Below are 16,605 nucleotides of genomic sequence, written 5' to 3'. Positions count from 1 at the left end.
CCCCTATTATGCTTATTTCCAACATTGTGTCAGTGTCAACATGGTGCCCTCCGTTTATTGTCCAAATTTAATAAACTGCTTTAATAATTGATTGTAATTTAGAAGTCCAGTTTAAAATTATTTTGTTGAAAACAGTCTGCCCTCCTGATGGCTCAGTAGGTAACTCTACGGTGGAGATGGTACTAGGCTTTATGGACCAGAAGGTCCCAGGTTAAAAACTGGTCTGTGCAGAGTTAGCCATATCAACCAAGGGTGGTTGTAAGCTGCAGCTATTTATTATTTACAAGTGTCCTTGTGGAACCACATACTAGTTTGCATCATTGCTTTGAAGAGGGTAGATAACCGCAATACAAATTCCACTCTTACAGTAGCTATGTAGGCCTCCTTGTGGGTTTGGACTGACAATTGAGAATTCCTCATTAAGATGGAAAGTGAAGTAGTTGAATCCGAAACTAGGGTCCTGAATCTAAATGAAGGAAATTACGAAAGTATGAGGTGCGAGTTGGCTATGATAGATTGGGGAACTTTACTAAAAGGGATGACTGTGGACAGGCAATGGCTAATATTCAAAGAACGTGTGCAGGAATTACAACAATTATTCATTCCTGTCTGGCACAAAAATAAACAAGGAACGGTGGCTCAACCGTGGCTTACAAAAGAAATTAGGGATAGTATTAGATCCAAAGAGGAGACATATAATATTGCCAGAAAAAGCAGCAAGCCTGAGGATTGGGAGCAGTTTAGAATTCAGCAAAGGAGGACAAAGAGATTGATTAAGAGGGGAAAAATAGAGTATGACAGTAAACTAGCAGGGAACATAAAAACTGACTGTAAAAGCTTCTATAAATATGTCAAGAGAAAAAGATTAGTGAAGACAAATGTAGGTCCCTTACAGTCAGAAATGGGGAAAATTATAACATGGAACAAAGAAACGGCAGAACAATTAAACACATACTTTGGTTCTGTCTTCACAAAGGAGGACACAAATAACCTCCCGGAAATGTTAGGGAACCAAGGTTCTAGTGAGAGGGAGGAACTGAAGGAAACCAGTATTAGTAAAAAAAAAGTGCTAGGGAAATTAATGGGGCTAAAGGCTGACAAATCCCCAGGGCCTAATAATCTACATCCCAGAGTACTAAAGGAAGTGGCCCTGGAAATAGTGGATGCATTGGTGATCATCTTCCAAAATTCTATAGACTCTGGAACAGTACCTACAGATTGGAGGGTGGCAAATGTAACCCCACTATTTAAAAAAAAAGGAGGGAGAAAAAACAGAGACTTACAGACCAGTTAGCCTAACATCAGTAGTGGGGAAAATGCTAGAGTCTATTATAAAAGATGTGATAACAGAACACTTGGACCGCATTAACGGAATTGGACAAAGTCAGTTGGGTTCATGGAAGGGAAATCATGCTGAACAAATCTACTGGAGTTTTTTGAGGACGTAACTAGTAGAATAGATAGGGGAGAACCAGTGGATGTGGTATACTTGGATTTTCAGAAGGCTTTTGATAAGGTCCCACACAAGAGGTTAGTGTGCAAAATTAAAGCACATGGGATTGGGGGGAATATACTGGCATGGATTGAGAATTGGTTGACAGACAGGAAACAGAGAGTAGGAATAAACAGTCTTTTTCCGGGTGGCAGGCAGTGACCAGTGGGGTACCGCAGGGATCAGTGCTTGGGCCCCAACTAGTCACAATATATATCAATGATTTGGATGAGGGAACTAAATGTATCATTTCCAAGTTTGCTGACGACACAAAGCTGGGATGGGATGTGAGCTGTGAGGAGGATGCAAAGAGGCTCCAACGTGATTTAGACAAGTTGGGTAAGTGGGCAAGAAATGGCAGATGCAGTATAACGTGGATAAATGTGAGATTATCCACTTTGGTTGTAAAAACAGAAAGGCAGAGTATCTAAATGGTGACAGATTGGGAAAAGGGGAGGTGCAACGAGACCTGGGTGTCCTTGTACACCAGTCGCTGAAAGCGAGCATTCAGGTGCAGCAAGCAGTTAGGAAGGCGAATGGTATGTTGGCCTTCATTGCAAGAGGATTTGAGTACAGGAGCAGGGATGTCTTACTGCAGTTATACAGGGCCTTGGTGAGACCACATCTGGAGTACTGTGTGCAGTTTTGGTCTCCTTATCTGAGGAAGGATGTCCTTGCCATGGAGGGAGTGCAACGAAGGTTTACCAGGCTGATTCCTGGGATGGCAGGACTGACGTATGAGGAGAGATTGGGTCGACTAGGCCTATATCCACTAGAGTTTAGAAGAATGAGAGGTGATCTCATCGAAACATATAAAATTCTAACAGGATTAGACAGACTAGATGCAGGGAGGATGTTCCCGATGGCTGGGGAGTCCAGAACCAGGGGTCACAGTCTCAGAATACTGAATATGCCATTTAGAACCGAGATGAGGAGAAATTTCTTCACTCAGAGGGTGGTGAACCTGTGGAATTTAGTGGAGTGGAATTTAGTGGAGTGGAATTTAGAAGGTAGTGGAGGCCAAGTCATTAGATGTATTCAAAAGGAGATAGATATATTTCTTAATGCTAAAGGGATCAAGGGATATGGGGAAAAAGCAGGAACAGGGTACTGAGTTAGACTATCAGCCATGATCATTTCGAATGGCCTACTCTTGCACCTATTTTCTATGTAATAATCTCCAGGTTCTCTAGCCCTGAAACAAAAAAGGGATCCTAATATGAGTTCGCTGATCTACATTCAAATCAATTAATTCTATACAGCAAAATAAATAATTATTTTCTTCCTTTGTTAAATCAATGCTTACCTTGTTTCCCATTCCCTTCCAACAAGATTAATAACAACATTGGAATGTTCCACAGCTCGTCTGGTGGAATCTTTATCTCTAGGATTCCAGTCCTGATAAAACAATTAAAAAATACTGATTATCATAGTTAGATGACAGATTGAAAATTCAGTCAGCCTTCGTAACATTACCTCTAGAGCATTGGTGTCCAACAACATGCAGCCCCTGAAACCTGGCAATCCAGCCTTTGAAGCCCAGTCAACGCAGTATATTTGCATTTTTATTTGTTTGGTTTTTTTAAAACTCGTTCATGGAATGTGGGCGTCGCTGGCGAGGCCGGCATTTATCGCCCATCCCTAATTGCCCTCGAGAAGGTGGTGGTGAGCAGCCTTCTTGAACTGCTGCAGTCCGTGTGGTGAAGATTCTTCCACAGTGCTGTTAGGAAGGGAGTTCCAGGATTTTGACCCAGCGACGATGAAGAAACGGCGATATATTTCCAAGTCGGGATGGTGTGTGACTTGGAGGGGAACGTGCAGGTGGTGTTGTTCCCATGTACCTGCTGCCCTTGTCCTTCTAGGTGGTAGAGGTCGCGGGTTTGGGAGGTACTGTCGAAGAAGCCTTGGCGAGTTGCTGCAGTCCATCCTGTGGATGGTACACACTGCAGCCACTGTGCACCGGTGGTGAAGGGAGTGAATGTTTAAGGTGGTGGATGGGGTGCCAATTAAGCGGGCTGCTTTGTCCTGGATTGTGTCGAGCTTCTTGAGTGTTGTTGGAGCTGCACTCATCCAGGCAAGTGGAGAGTATTCCATCACACTCCTGACTTGTGCCTTGTAGATGGTGGAAAGGCTTTGGGGAGTCAGGAGGTGAGTTACTTGCCGCAGAATACCCAGGCTCCGACCTGCTCTTGTAGCCACAGTATTTATATGGCTGGTCCAGTTAAGTTTCTGGTCAATGGTGACCCCCAGGATGTTGATGGTGGGGGATTCGGCGATGGTAATGCCGTTGAATGTCAAGGGGAGGTGGTTAGATTCTCTCTTGTTGGAGATGGTCATTGCCTGGCACGAATGTTACTTGCCACTTACAAGCCCAAGCCTGGATGTTGTCCAGGTCTTGCTGCATGCGGGCTCGGACTGCTTCATTATTTGAGGGGTTGTGAATGGAACTGAACACTGCAACCATCAGCAAACTTCCCCATTTCTGACCTTATGATGGAGGGAAGGTCATTGATGAAGCAGCTGAAGATGGTTGGGCCTAGGACACTGCCCAGAGGAACTCCTGCAGCAATGTCCTGGGGCTCAGATGATTGGCCTCCAACAACCACTACCATCTTCCTTTGTGCTAGGTATGACTCCAGCCACTGGAGAGTTTTCCCCAATTCCCACTGACTTCAATTTTACTAGGGCTCCTTGGTGCCACACTCGGTCAAATGCTGCCTTGATGTCAAGGGCAGTCACTCTCACCTCACCTCTGGAATTTAGCTCATTTGTTCATGTTTGGACCAAGGCTGTAATGAGGTCTGGAGCAGAGCGGTCCTGGTGGAACCCAAACCGAGCATCGGTGAGCAAGTTATTGGTGAGTAAGTGCCGCTTGATAGCACTGTCGACAACACCTTCCATCACTTTGCTGATGATTGAGAGTAGACTGATGGGGCGGTAATTGGCCGGATTGGATTTGTCCTGCTTTATGTGGATAGGACATACCTGGGCAATTTTCCACCTTGTTGGGTAGATGCCAGTGTTGTAGCTGTACTGGAACAGCTTGGCTAGAGGCATGGCTAGTTCTGGAGCACAAGTCTTCAGCACTACAGCCGGGATGTTGTCGGGGCCCATAGCCTTTGCTGTAATCCAGTGCACTCAGCCGTTTCTTGTTATCACGTGGAGTGAATCGAATTGGCAGAAGACTGTCTTCTGTGATGGTGGGAATATCGGGAGGAGGCTGAGATGGATCATCCACTCGGCACTTCTGGCTGAAGATGGTTGCAAACGCTTCAGCCTTGTCTTTTGCACTCACGTGCTGGACTCTGCCATCATTGAGGTTTGCCCTATTTGAATTTCTTGGGACTGGAGGCTTGGAAAGGGATACTATTAGTATTACTGCCTCCTTTTGGCTAAATCAGATTGGTTAATATCAGCAACTTAAGATATATGCAAATTATTGCGAACATGGATTTAAACTTTACACGTGGCCCTTGAGGCTCCATGACCTGCACCCATTCAGCCCATGAAAATCAAAGAACTGACAATCCTGCTCTAGAGGGTGGCCAGTTACTTCAACCAATTACAAAGATTGTGACATTTCCACCATGTGGATTGCATACTTTCCAGCCATTCAATCCTGAATTTTTTTTGAACAACAGCAGCAATCTATGAATCCTCAGTTCAACATCGCTCTCATTTATATTAACCCTGTCACCTATTTTATTTTTAACATTTTATCTTCCCAGCAGTTATCAAAAGGATACTAAGTAATCTGGACCCAAAATACCTCCCCACTAACTGGATAAATTACAGCAAATTTGAATGAAAGTTGCTTCTGCCAGTTGAAAGGGCATGTGGTCCACTCTCACACGTCCACTTCCCCCAACGCAGCTTGTTAATTTTCCCTCCCACTGTATGGGGTCAAGCTAGACCACTGCTTACCCCCTCATAACCTCATTCCAACCTGGTAAATCAGCACTGGGGAAACTACAGAATGAACATGTGCTAGTAGCACAATCATACTTTTGAAAACTCATGAGAGATATCAGTCAATTAAACATTTCAAATTTTCTTGCAAGAATATTTGAGACTCACTCGAAAGTTCAACTGTCCAAGATCACCCATGGGTTTGAGATGATTAATATCATATGTATCACAACGATATGGGATCACTACCTGAGAGCCAATACGCCCTAAAAGCAAGAAAGATGTTAGTATTAAACAAAATCTTTACATTAGAATGAAACCTTCTTGTTATTGTGCACATTCAAAAGAGCATATGAATATCTGCAACAGGATTTCTTCAAACAAAAATTATCAGAATCATTTAATATATACTGTTTTTAAATATTCCCTAATAACTTGCAATGTGTTACTTCTAGTAAAATGCTTTTTGTTTACAGTCAGCCAGGACTCTGATACCTGTAGAAACCCATCCCATTACTGTCTTTAAAAGTCTGCAAACCAAAGTACTGATGGGGAATTTATTGTTGGCCAGGGGCTGCAGAAAGTAACCTGAGACATCAGCTGCTGACACACAGGCAAGAGCAACTTTTGAATTGAAGTAACCTGAGTTCAGTCACTGGCCTGAGCTGGCTGGAACCGGTTTGAATTAGCTAAGTTTTGTGAAAGACAAAGGAGATGTGATAAGACACAAGTCCTTATTTAGAAAAGGAGTAATGAGGTAATGCTACCTAAGTCCTTGGGACAGAGCCAATGAGGAGAAGACACAGGCTAGGCGAGCAAGCCTAAACCAAAGGGAGAAAGGCAGCACAGCTTGAAGAGATAAGATTCGGAATAAGAATGAAGAATCTGGAGCGTGGAGCCAGAGCGAAGACTCCGGAGACCAACCATCGCGGAAGTGGAAGAACCGACGTCAGGGGCGTAGAGACGATGTATATTCTGTGACCACTCAGGGAGTGTCAGAGAAACCTCGAAAGAGAGAGCGCCAAGACTCTGGAGACCAACCACCGCGGAAGTGGAAGAACCTACGTCAGGGACGTAGAGACGACGTCGAGAGAGAGAGAACGGAACGCCTGGCCAGCGTCAGCTCTCCTTTTCGGGTATTATCCTTTATATTCTGCGACCACTCAGTGAGTGTCAGAGAAACCTAGTGGGTGTGCATTTAGATCCTAGTTTGGGTATAAAACTGTATAACCTGGTGCAAACTGCATGTCTATATCTAACCAGACGTATAAGCTATATGTATATGATCTAACGGCATGAATAAAGCGAATGGAGAGTTGAGAGAGAATTGACTCTTCTCCTCTTTGTGCTAAGCCAATAACCGTAACCAGTGACCTCCGGTCAACATTATGTTTACGCATAACAGAAAACTTTAAAAATGCCATAATATCCATTACATGTTCCTATCTGTCTGGGATGAATTTAAATCCACATCTGTGGCATCAGCATGTATAGGAATAATATTAATTTTAAGTGGAAAAAGTCATTTAAATTTCTCCTCCCCTCCACCCAGAAGTCTTCTGAAATGCTAATTTAATAATCCAGTCAAAACAGGTTTCATGTTTACTAGTCGATCTTCTGTGGCACTATACAGGGGAAGTCAATGCCAAATGTAGTTTTTGGAGGAGGGGCGGGGGTAAGGCAGAGAGCAAGGTTTACTATTCTGCCATGTGATTGAAGAGCCAGGGGCTGGGAATTAGGCCAGAATGTACAGAGTTGGATTAGCCATTGCGAGATTTAAATAAATTACATTATAAATACCTCACCTGGAGTACTGCGTACAGTTTTGGTCTCCTTATCTAAGGAAGGACATACTTGCCTTAGAGGCGATGCAACAAAGGTTCATTAGATTAATTCCTGGGATGAGAGGGTTGTCCTATGAGGAGAGGTTGAGTAGAATGTGCCTATATTCTCTGGAGTTCAGAAGAATGAGAGGGGATCTCATTGAAACATATAAGACTCTGAGGGGGCTTGACAGGGTAGAGGCTGAGAGATTGTTTCCCCTGGCTGGAGAGTCTAGAACTAGAGGGCATAGTCGCAGAATAAGGGGTCGGCTATTTAAGACTGAGACGAGTAGGCATTTCTTCACTCAGACGGTTGTGAATCTTGGGAATTTTCTACCCCAGAGGGCTGTGGATGCTGAGTCGTTGAGTATATTCAAGGCTGAGATAGATAACGTTTTGGGCTCTAGGGGAATCAAAGGATATGGGGATCGGGCAGGAAAGTGGAGTTGAGGTTGAAGATCAGCCAGGATCTGATTGAATGGCAGAGCAGGCTTGAGGGGCCGTATGGCCTACTCCTGCTCCTATTTCTTATGTTCTGACCAATTCAAAGAAATTGGAGTTGCATTGGTGAAAAGCTGCCTGGTGGTCAGAGTGTGGAACTGCATGCAAACTCAAAACAACATCACAGCTATTACTTTAGCAGGTAACATTATATGAAATTTAACACTGAAATCATCTATCACAGTGTCATCTGCTTAACAGCTGCTGCATAGAATGCCGAGACCCACCTTCTATTTAATATATACTAATATATCTATTTAGTATGTATTTAAGGACAATTTTAAGATCGGACACTTGCCTGCAAAACCTGGTACTAAATCTGCAAATCCTAGCTGGTTTTTCTGACCTGTGAACCTTAGAATAACAAGGTCTTATTTTAAAAAACTTTTCTTCAATTAAAAAATTCTTTATTACATTCAAACATACGGAAAGGCCATTCAGCCCACTGGAGTACCCTTTTATTACACTAACTTTCCTATTGAAGCCGATCCCTCTAATACTAGCTTGTGCATTGAAGTGCATCCATCTAGTATACAAACTCTCCCACTGCCTCTTCCATTGAGCCCATCCCTATAGTCACAGAACATCTAATTGTATTTCCTACAATTTTAATTATCTATTATTTTGCTTGGTAGATCATCAAGGGTAAGTAACAGTTTTTTTTCTGATATTGGATCTTAAATTTACTCTGTACTAATTTCATTTGCTTACTTTCTTGATATACTATGAATACTAACCTGGGTTTCACTTATCTATGCCATTTAATATCCCTCCATGATGTTCACCCTTTAATCACCTTCCCTCTAGAGCTTCTCTAATCTTTCCTCATAGCTCATCCCCTTTACACTGGGACCAGTCCTTTTTCCACGTTCTTTCTAATGCAAGAGTATTGCTTGTGGCATGATAACCAAAAACAAACATTCTAAGTATTATAAAGCCTTAGAATAACTTCTGTAGACTTATTATACCATTCTGGCTGTATATGCTAACTATCTATTAACCTTTTAAAAAATTCCTTCACCACCTTATCTGAACAATGAAAGTGACCTAGAATAATTGCTTTCACATCAGCAAGAATGGGCACTGGCTGTTAACCAGGAGGCACAGATTCCATTCCCCCCCCTCCCCACCCCCCAAAAATGGCAAGTTTTAAAAGTTAAAACAAACTCTGGTATACCTTTCACATTTTCAAGATTAGAAAGAACTAGCTACTTTGTCAGTTATTTTCTTTCAATAAAAACTACACTGGGCCTGCATACATGCATGGAGCCCTGGCTTCCCTAATCTCACAAAGGAATGAGCAGGCAGTGAAAATGTAGTTTTACTTATGCTGTTGTGAAAATAGAGCCAAGAATACATCTTTCAGAGCAGTATTCTTTTTCTCTCCCTTTGTCCCTTTTCTGTTTTTTTTTGGTTTCTTTCTCTATTTTCTATTTTTATCTTCAGAGCCCACCTGGCTGTGGACAGGGACAGGTTCTACCAAGGGCCACAAGAAATGCTTGGAAGGGCAACAACAACTTGCATTTATACAGCACCTTTAAATGTAGCAAAACATTCCAAGGGCAACATTTCATCTGTAGACCTTACAGTGAATACCTCTGAAATATACTAGTAAGTACAGTAAATGAGAATTTGTTTGAATTGAAATAGAAAACTGATAGATTTGTGATTCAACGGGGAAAAGGGATAATGATTTTCTACTAGCCAAATAAGATGACAATGGTCTCTCTGACAGCCCTGTACACATCAGTTAGTGAATGCAACGAATTAGGCTTTTTAAAAATGTATTAGTCGTGAATTCCACAAACCGGCCCATCTGGCTTCAATACACACATTCAATGCATGTAACCTGTAGCTCTTCTTAAACTTGTGAGAATTCACAACCCCTAAATCATAACTTGATCCTAAAATCCTTTACGTGAAGAATGATCAAAAATCCCAAAACATGACAAATGCCAAGGAGTTCAAAGACTGCAATCAAAGAAAATCTACAACATATTCAGAACTGTACAGAAATCTACAGAATTGCATTCAATTCTGGGCACCACACTTTAGAAAGGGTGCAGAAGAGACTTACTAGAATGGGACCAGGGATGAGGGACTTCCGTTATGTGAAGAGATTGGAGGAGAAGCTGAGGTTGTTCTCCTTGGAACAGAAAAGGTTAAGGGGAGGTGTTCAAAATCATGAACGATTTTGATAGAGTAAACAAGGAGAAATTGTTTCCAGTGACAGAGGAGATTTAAGGTGATCCGCAAATGAGCCAGAGGCAACATTTTTTTTTACACAGTGAGTTGTAATTATCTGGAATGCACTGCCTGAAAAGGAGGTGGAAGCAGATTCAATAGTAACTTTCAAAAGGGAATTGGATAAATATTTGAAAGAAAAAATTTACAGGGCTATGGGGAAAGAACAGGGGAATAGGAATTTCAAGGGGGATAGTTCTTTCAAAGAGCTGACACAGGGACGATGGGCCAAATGACCTCTTCCTGTGCTGTACCTACTATGATGATATGCAGAGTAGAGAACAATGGGTAACAACACAGTCAATCGTTCTCAACAGTTCAACAATCAGAAGGTTGAGTCAGTAAGATAACACACTGCTTGTGCACCCACTTTCTGCATTGATTGCAGCTTATCATTCTGTGGGAGAGTGGTGTTACCAGCAAAGAGATCACCTTTTATGATATCCACCTTTAAGGTCATGAAATGGAGTTTGGAGATGTTATAAGTCAATAAACATTCATTTAGTTATGAGTATCCTACATTATAGTGGCCTTCCAAATTAGCACCTCAGCATTACCTTAGAAATGTAATTTCATGGCTTAAATTGTATAAAATGCTGAAAAAATATTTATATTTTCAATGCCCTGTTCACAACTCAGTTATTTGTACATTTTCTCTCAATTTGTTTTGTGACACAGATTTCACAGTGCAGCTTGGGTATTATAGCATCCATTACTAGCACCCCTTTGAGATGTATTGAGTTTGAGAATAAAGTTTTCTTTATTGCATAAATGTTTAAGTCTCCGTGTAGTCAAAACTGATTTAGAAATATATATTCACAATGTCTATTGTTAGTCAAAATCGGTATAAGTACTGGATCTTACCAAGCCTATTAACTACATATCGTCCAAGGAATCCAGATGCTCCAAAAACTGTAGCCACAATCCCACTGAAAGATGAACGCCCACTTTTACCACCAGGAATGAGAGCATGATGAAGCTTCCTTTTCTGAATCAAAATGGACACTGCTGTGGTCAAACCTGGTGATACAGTACCTGAAAGGCAATGCAAGTACTGAAGGTTTCCTACATATGGTATGCAACAGCTAATAATTTATATTTACAGGAAATATTGCCTACCCACCAATTTTACACATTGTAATGAAAAAAATATACACAGATCCTGCAGCTGATGCAACAAATTAACAGAATTACTGTATAGTAGAAGTTCTTAAAATATTGTCTGAGAATAATAAAGTTTCATAAGGGTGAGAAAATATTATAAAAGTTTTTTTTTTACAGCAGTCCCAGTGAATACCGGATTAAGTTGCTTAAAAGCCGCAACATTGGGTTCATATCAAAATACACATTCTACACCCACCAAGAAATACTTTGCTTAATGACGCAGTTACTCAAAGTTTTCTGCCAATTGAAATCAGTAACCTTGTAGAATGAAGGAAACCACTGGAATAATGTTGAAAAACTCAAGATATCCCTGCAGTGAAATCTGTTTGATTCAAGAGTAAAAAGGAATTCTAACACCACAATTTCTTCAGAAAAAATGGAATTTTGGGACAATTTAAGACAAACATTTTAGGATGAAATTGAAGAATATTAATCCAAATCTCAATGTAATTAATCAAGTAGCGATGGTAACAGGTCTGCTTCATGAATGGGATTAACAAAGGTTGCTGATCTGTCTTCCTAATGCATTTTCATTGACTGTGGTTTCCAGTTCCACATGCCGCTCATCTCTATATGGTCCATCTCTGACTTGTTCCTCGCTTTCCTAAGCTTCTCTCTCCACTTTTGGCAGTGGGCTTTGGACTGATATTTATCACAAATCCACAGTTAATTGTATCCATATGATTTATATCAATTACTGTTAATTGTATTCAGGTGGTGCGTATCAATTGGGGACTCGTATCCTTTTTTTTAAAAAAGTGATTATCTAGGGTGTGAGAGGGTAATGTGGATCTCTGTGAATGAAGACTTGGAAGCAATTGCAGATCAGGCTCTAGTATTCTATCCTTCACCACCTGGCTATCCAATTTATCACACACAAGCTCCCACACTTACTTGGATTATCTCCACTGTGTCAGATCTGGTGACAATTTTTCACATCAAAGCTTCTGAAGTACTCCTATCGTCAACAAGTCCCTTAACCATCTCCACCCTCTGGCACACCTCACCCCACCCCCTTTTACAACGACAAAAAAGTCTCTCTGGTGTGTACTTTCTATCCCACGAGCAGTCACATCCACCACCAGATCAACGCCACCAAGCATTCCCTCAACGACACACAACTATGGCAGATACACAATTAACTGTGGTCCAAATATTCTTTCCATTCAAGACAGTAATTTGGACACATTTTCTCCAATCTATTATGCTGTATTTGCTGGTCACATTGCGATATCCACTACATGGAACAGATCAAATGCAGACTGCATGATCATTTTAGTGAACATCTCTATTCAGTTCCCTCTACGCCTCACTTCAATCCCGCACCCCCCACCAACCCCCCAACATTGCCATCTACAGCCTCCTATACTATTTGCAACATCCACAATGCAAACTTAACAGTATCTCACCTGCCTCATTGCAACCAGTTTGTCTGAACACTGACCATTGCAACTTTAGATCGAAGCTGTCAGCCCCAATTTTGCTGCCATTTTCTCCTGCTCACATTTTCTGATGTTCTTTTCCATTTTGAATTGGTTTTACCCCCTTTTTGTCTAATCCATTTTAACTACCTGACTGATAGGATCTTTGTATAGCATCCAGCACTTTTCAACTCTTTCCAGCTTTAAAAAAAATTTGCTCATAAATCAGCTGCTTCCTGTACTTCGGATTTAGAACATTTGACCAGTAGCCTTTCCTAGTCTCTTCTTTCTTCTGTGCTTTGAACAGGCCTATAAAGCGGCTCGTCCACTTTCCTTTCTCAGTTCTAAGGGTCCCTATCTGAAACAGTAAAGATGGTGATGGACCTGCAGCATATTTGCATCTTTTTCTGAGAATGATTTCAATTTTAAAATATATACATATATTTATACATACGGTTTAGAGAATCACTTGTGTTAAATTTGCAGCTCATAATGATCAAAACAATCCTATTAAAAAAGTGGTGCCAGAATTATCAACATTAATCACATTGGCAGCACAGTAACACAAGAGGGAAGACTTCCATTTAAATATCCACCCTAGAATGCGTCCAAGAAACATCTCAAAGTGCTGCACAAACAATGAATGCAAAGACTGTTGTGTAAGCCATTTTACACACAGCAAAATCCCACAGACTGAGATGAATGTCTTTGGTGGTGTTGGTTGAGGGAAGAATAATGGCCAAGACACAGGGAGAATTCCCTGCTCTTTGAGTAGCATAATGGGAATTTGTATCTACCCAAAGCAGTGGGTCAGAAGAGTTATCATTGCTATAAGTTCTTAATTGGGGCTTGAACCCAAAATGTTCTGGCTCAGAAGTGATAGTGCTACCAAACAGCCCCTGACAGAGATGATTTGCATCATCACATTATAGTATTTCAAACGATTTTTCTCATTGTTCAGTTTAAATATAAAATTGTATGCTTGTTAAAGGACCTAGACTTTGGGTAACATTGTGAATGTGAGAGCAGCCAGACCACAGGTAAATAAACACCCTGTGTCAGGGAGGGAGTGAAGAGAGACCAGACAGTGGGTTATATAAACACCCTGTGCCTGGGAGGGGAGACACCAGACTGTGGATTGTATAAATACCCTGTGCCGCACAGAGGGTGAAGAGGCCAGACTGTGGATTATATAAACCCCTGTGCCGGGGAGGGGAAGAGGCCAGACTGTGGATTATATAAACACCCTGTGCCGTGGAGGGGGTGAAGAGACCAGACGGTGGATTATATAAACACCCTGTACTGGGGAGGGTGTGAAGAGACCAGACGGTGGATTATATAAACACCCTGTGCCGTGGAGGGGGTGAAGAGGCCAGACTGTGGATTATATAAACACCCTGTGCTGGGGAGGGGGTGAAGAGACCAGACGGTGGATTATATAAACACCCTGTGCCGTGGAGGGGGTGAAGAGACCAGACTGTGGGTTATATAAACACCCTGTGCTGGGGAGGGGGTGAAGAGACCACCCTGTGCCGGGAGAGGGTGAAGAGACCAGACTGTGGATTATATAAACACTTTGTGCCGGGGAGGGGGTGAAGAGACCAGACGGTGGATCATATAAACACCCTGTTATATATAACAAGAGGGCAAGTTACCTACAGCCCCCGTAACTCAAGTACCGCTGGTCAGGCTTCGAATTGGCATTAGGAGGGAAGGCAAGAGCCGGTAAAATGAAGGCCGAGGCCGAGCAAGGTTGAAGCTGAGACCAGAAACACTTACGTGACATTGGGAGGACGCGGCCTCTCACTCCTCCACCGAGCGCCGCCGCCATCTTGTGTCAGGTGACGCTCGAGCGTCAGCGCGAGACTCAGGGGGAGGAGCCAGAGTGTGTCAAAGGGTCGGTGCAGGTCACGCCGAGCTGGGTATCAAAGGGTCGGTGCAGGTCACGCCGAGCTGGGTGTCAAAGGGTCGGTGCAGGTCACACCGAGCTGGGTATCAAAGGGTCGGTACAGGTCACACCGAGCTGGGTGTCAAAGGGTCGGTGCAGGTCACGCCGAGCTGGGTATCAAAGGGTCAGTGCAGGTCACACTGAGCTGGGTATCAAAGGGTCGGTACAGGTCACACCGAGCTGGGTGTCAAAGGGTCGGTGCAGGTCACGCCGAGCTGGGTATCAAAGGGTCGGTGCAGGTCACGCCGAGCTGTGTATCAAAGGGTCGGTGCAGGTCACACTGAGCTGGGTATCAAAGGGTCGGTGCAGGTCACGCCGAGCTGGGTATCAAAGGGTCGGTGCAGGTCACGCCGAGCTGTGTATCAAAGGGTCGGTGCAGGTCACGCTGAGCTGTGTATCAAAGGGTCGGTGCAGGTCACACTGAGCTGGGTATCAAAGGGTCGGTGCAGGTCACGCCGAGCTGGGTATCAAAGGGTCGGTGCAGGTCACGCCGAGCTGTGTATCAAAGGGTCGGTGCAGGTCACGCCGAGCTGTGTGTTAAAGGGTCAGTGCAGGTCACACCGAGCTGGGTATCAAAGGGTCGGTGCAGGTCACGCCGAGCTGGGTATCAAAGGGTCGGTGCAGGTCACGCCGAGCTGTGTATCAAAGGGTCGGTGCAGGTCACGCCGAGCTGGGTATCAAAGGGTCGGTGCAGGTCACGCCGAGCTGTGTATCAAAGGGTCGGTGCAGGTCACACTGAGCTGGGTATCAAAGGGTCGGTGCAGGTCACGCCGAGCTGTGTATCAAAGGGTCGGTGCAGGTCACGCCGAGCTGTGTATCAAAGGGTCGGTGCAGGTCACGCCGAGCTGTGTATCAAAGGGTCGGTGCAGGTCACGCCGAGCTGTGTGTTAAAGGGTCGGTGCAGGTCACACCGAGCTGGGTATCAAAGGGTCAGTGCAGGTCACACCGAGCTGGGTATCAAAGGGTCGGTGCAGGTCACGCCGAGCTGTGTGTCAAAGGGTCGGTGCAGGTCACGCCGAGCTGTGTGTCAAAGGGTCGGTGCAGGTCACGCCGAGCTGTGTGTCAAAGGGTCGGTGCAGGTCACGCCGAGCTGGGTGTCAAAGGGTCGGTGCAGGTCACTCCGAGCTGGGTATCAAAGGGTCGGTGCAGGTCACGCCGAGCTGGGTATCAAAGGGTGGGTGCAGGTCACGCCGAGCTGGGTATCAAAGGGTGGGTGCAGGTCACGCCGAGCTGGGTATCAAAGGGTCGGTGCAGGTCACGCCGAGCTGGGTATCAAAGGGTCGGTGCAGGTCACGCCGAGCTGGGTATCAAAGGGTCGGTGCAGGTCACGCCGAGCTGGGTATCAAAGGGTCGGTGCAGGTCACGCCGAGCTGGGTATCAAAGGGTCGGTGCAGGTCACACCGAGCTGGGTATCAAAGGGTCGGTGCAGGTCACGCCGAGCTGGGTATCAAAGGGTCGGTGCAGGTCACGCCGAGCTGTGTATCAAAGGGTCGGTGCAGGTCACGCCGAGCTGTGTATCAAAGGGTCGGTGCAGGTCACGCCGAGCTGGGTATCAAAGGGTCGGTGCAGGTCACACCGAGCTGTGTATCAACGTCCCTGGAGGAGATTACAGAGATAGGGGTGAGGCCGTGGAGGGATTTGAAAATAAGGATGAGAATTTTAAAATCATGGCATTGCTGGACTGGGAGCCAATGTAGGTCAGCGAGCGCAGGGGTAATGGGTGAACGGTACTTGGTGCGAGTTAGGATACAGGCAGCAGAGTTTAGGATGAGCTCATGTTTATGGAGGGTGGAAGATTGGAGGCCGGCCTAGAGAGCATTGGATAGTCAAGTCTAGAGGTAACAAAGGCATAGATGAGGGTTTCAGCAGCAGATGAGCTGAGGCAGGGGTGGAGACAGGCGGTGTTACGGAGATGGAAGTAGGTGGTCTTGTTGATGGAGCGGATATGTTGTTGGAAGCTCATCTCGATCAAATAGAACGCCAAAGTTGCGAACGGTCTGGTTCAGCCTCAGATAATGGCTGAGGAGAGGGATGGAGTCGGTGGCTAGGGAACAGAGTTTGTGGTGGGGACCGAAGACAATGGCTTCAGTCTTCTCAAATATT

The 16,605-nt window shown here is 44.2% G+C and overlaps 1 protein-coding gene across 1 annotated transcript in view; it reads right to left on the bottom strand.

Moving 5' to 3' along the window:
• The window catches only part of ndufa9a (NADH:ubiquinone oxidoreductase subunit A9a), a 31,192-nt gene extending 16,755 nt beyond the window's left edge, over positions 1-14,437 (bottom strand). The window contains exons 1-4 of the mRNA XM_068004882.1: positions 14,334-14,437; positions 10,834-11,004; positions 5,570-5,667; positions 2,799-2,890 (exon numbers count right to left, since the gene is read on the bottom strand). Coding sequence (XP_067860983.1) covers positions 2,799-2,890; positions 5,570-5,667; positions 10,834-11,004; positions 14,334-14,385 — 413 coding nt within the window. The 5' untranslated portion in view covers positions 14,386-14,437. The remainder of the gene's footprint in view (positions 1-2,798; positions 2,891-5,569; positions 5,668-10,833; positions 11,005-14,333) is intronic.
• Positions 14,438-16,605: the final 2,168 nt, after the last annotated feature.

The sequence above is a fragment of the Heptranchias perlo genome, chromosome 24, assembly GCF_035084215.1.
Source record: "Heptranchias perlo isolate sHepPer1 chromosome 24, sHepPer1.hap1, whole genome shotgun sequence".
Lineage (NCBI taxonomy): Eukaryota > Metazoa > Chordata > Chondrichthyes > Hexanchiformes > Hexanchidae > Heptranchias > Heptranchias perlo.
Note: the sequence above shows the minus strand (reverse complement) of the source record. Positions and strands in the feature narration are given on the sequence as shown.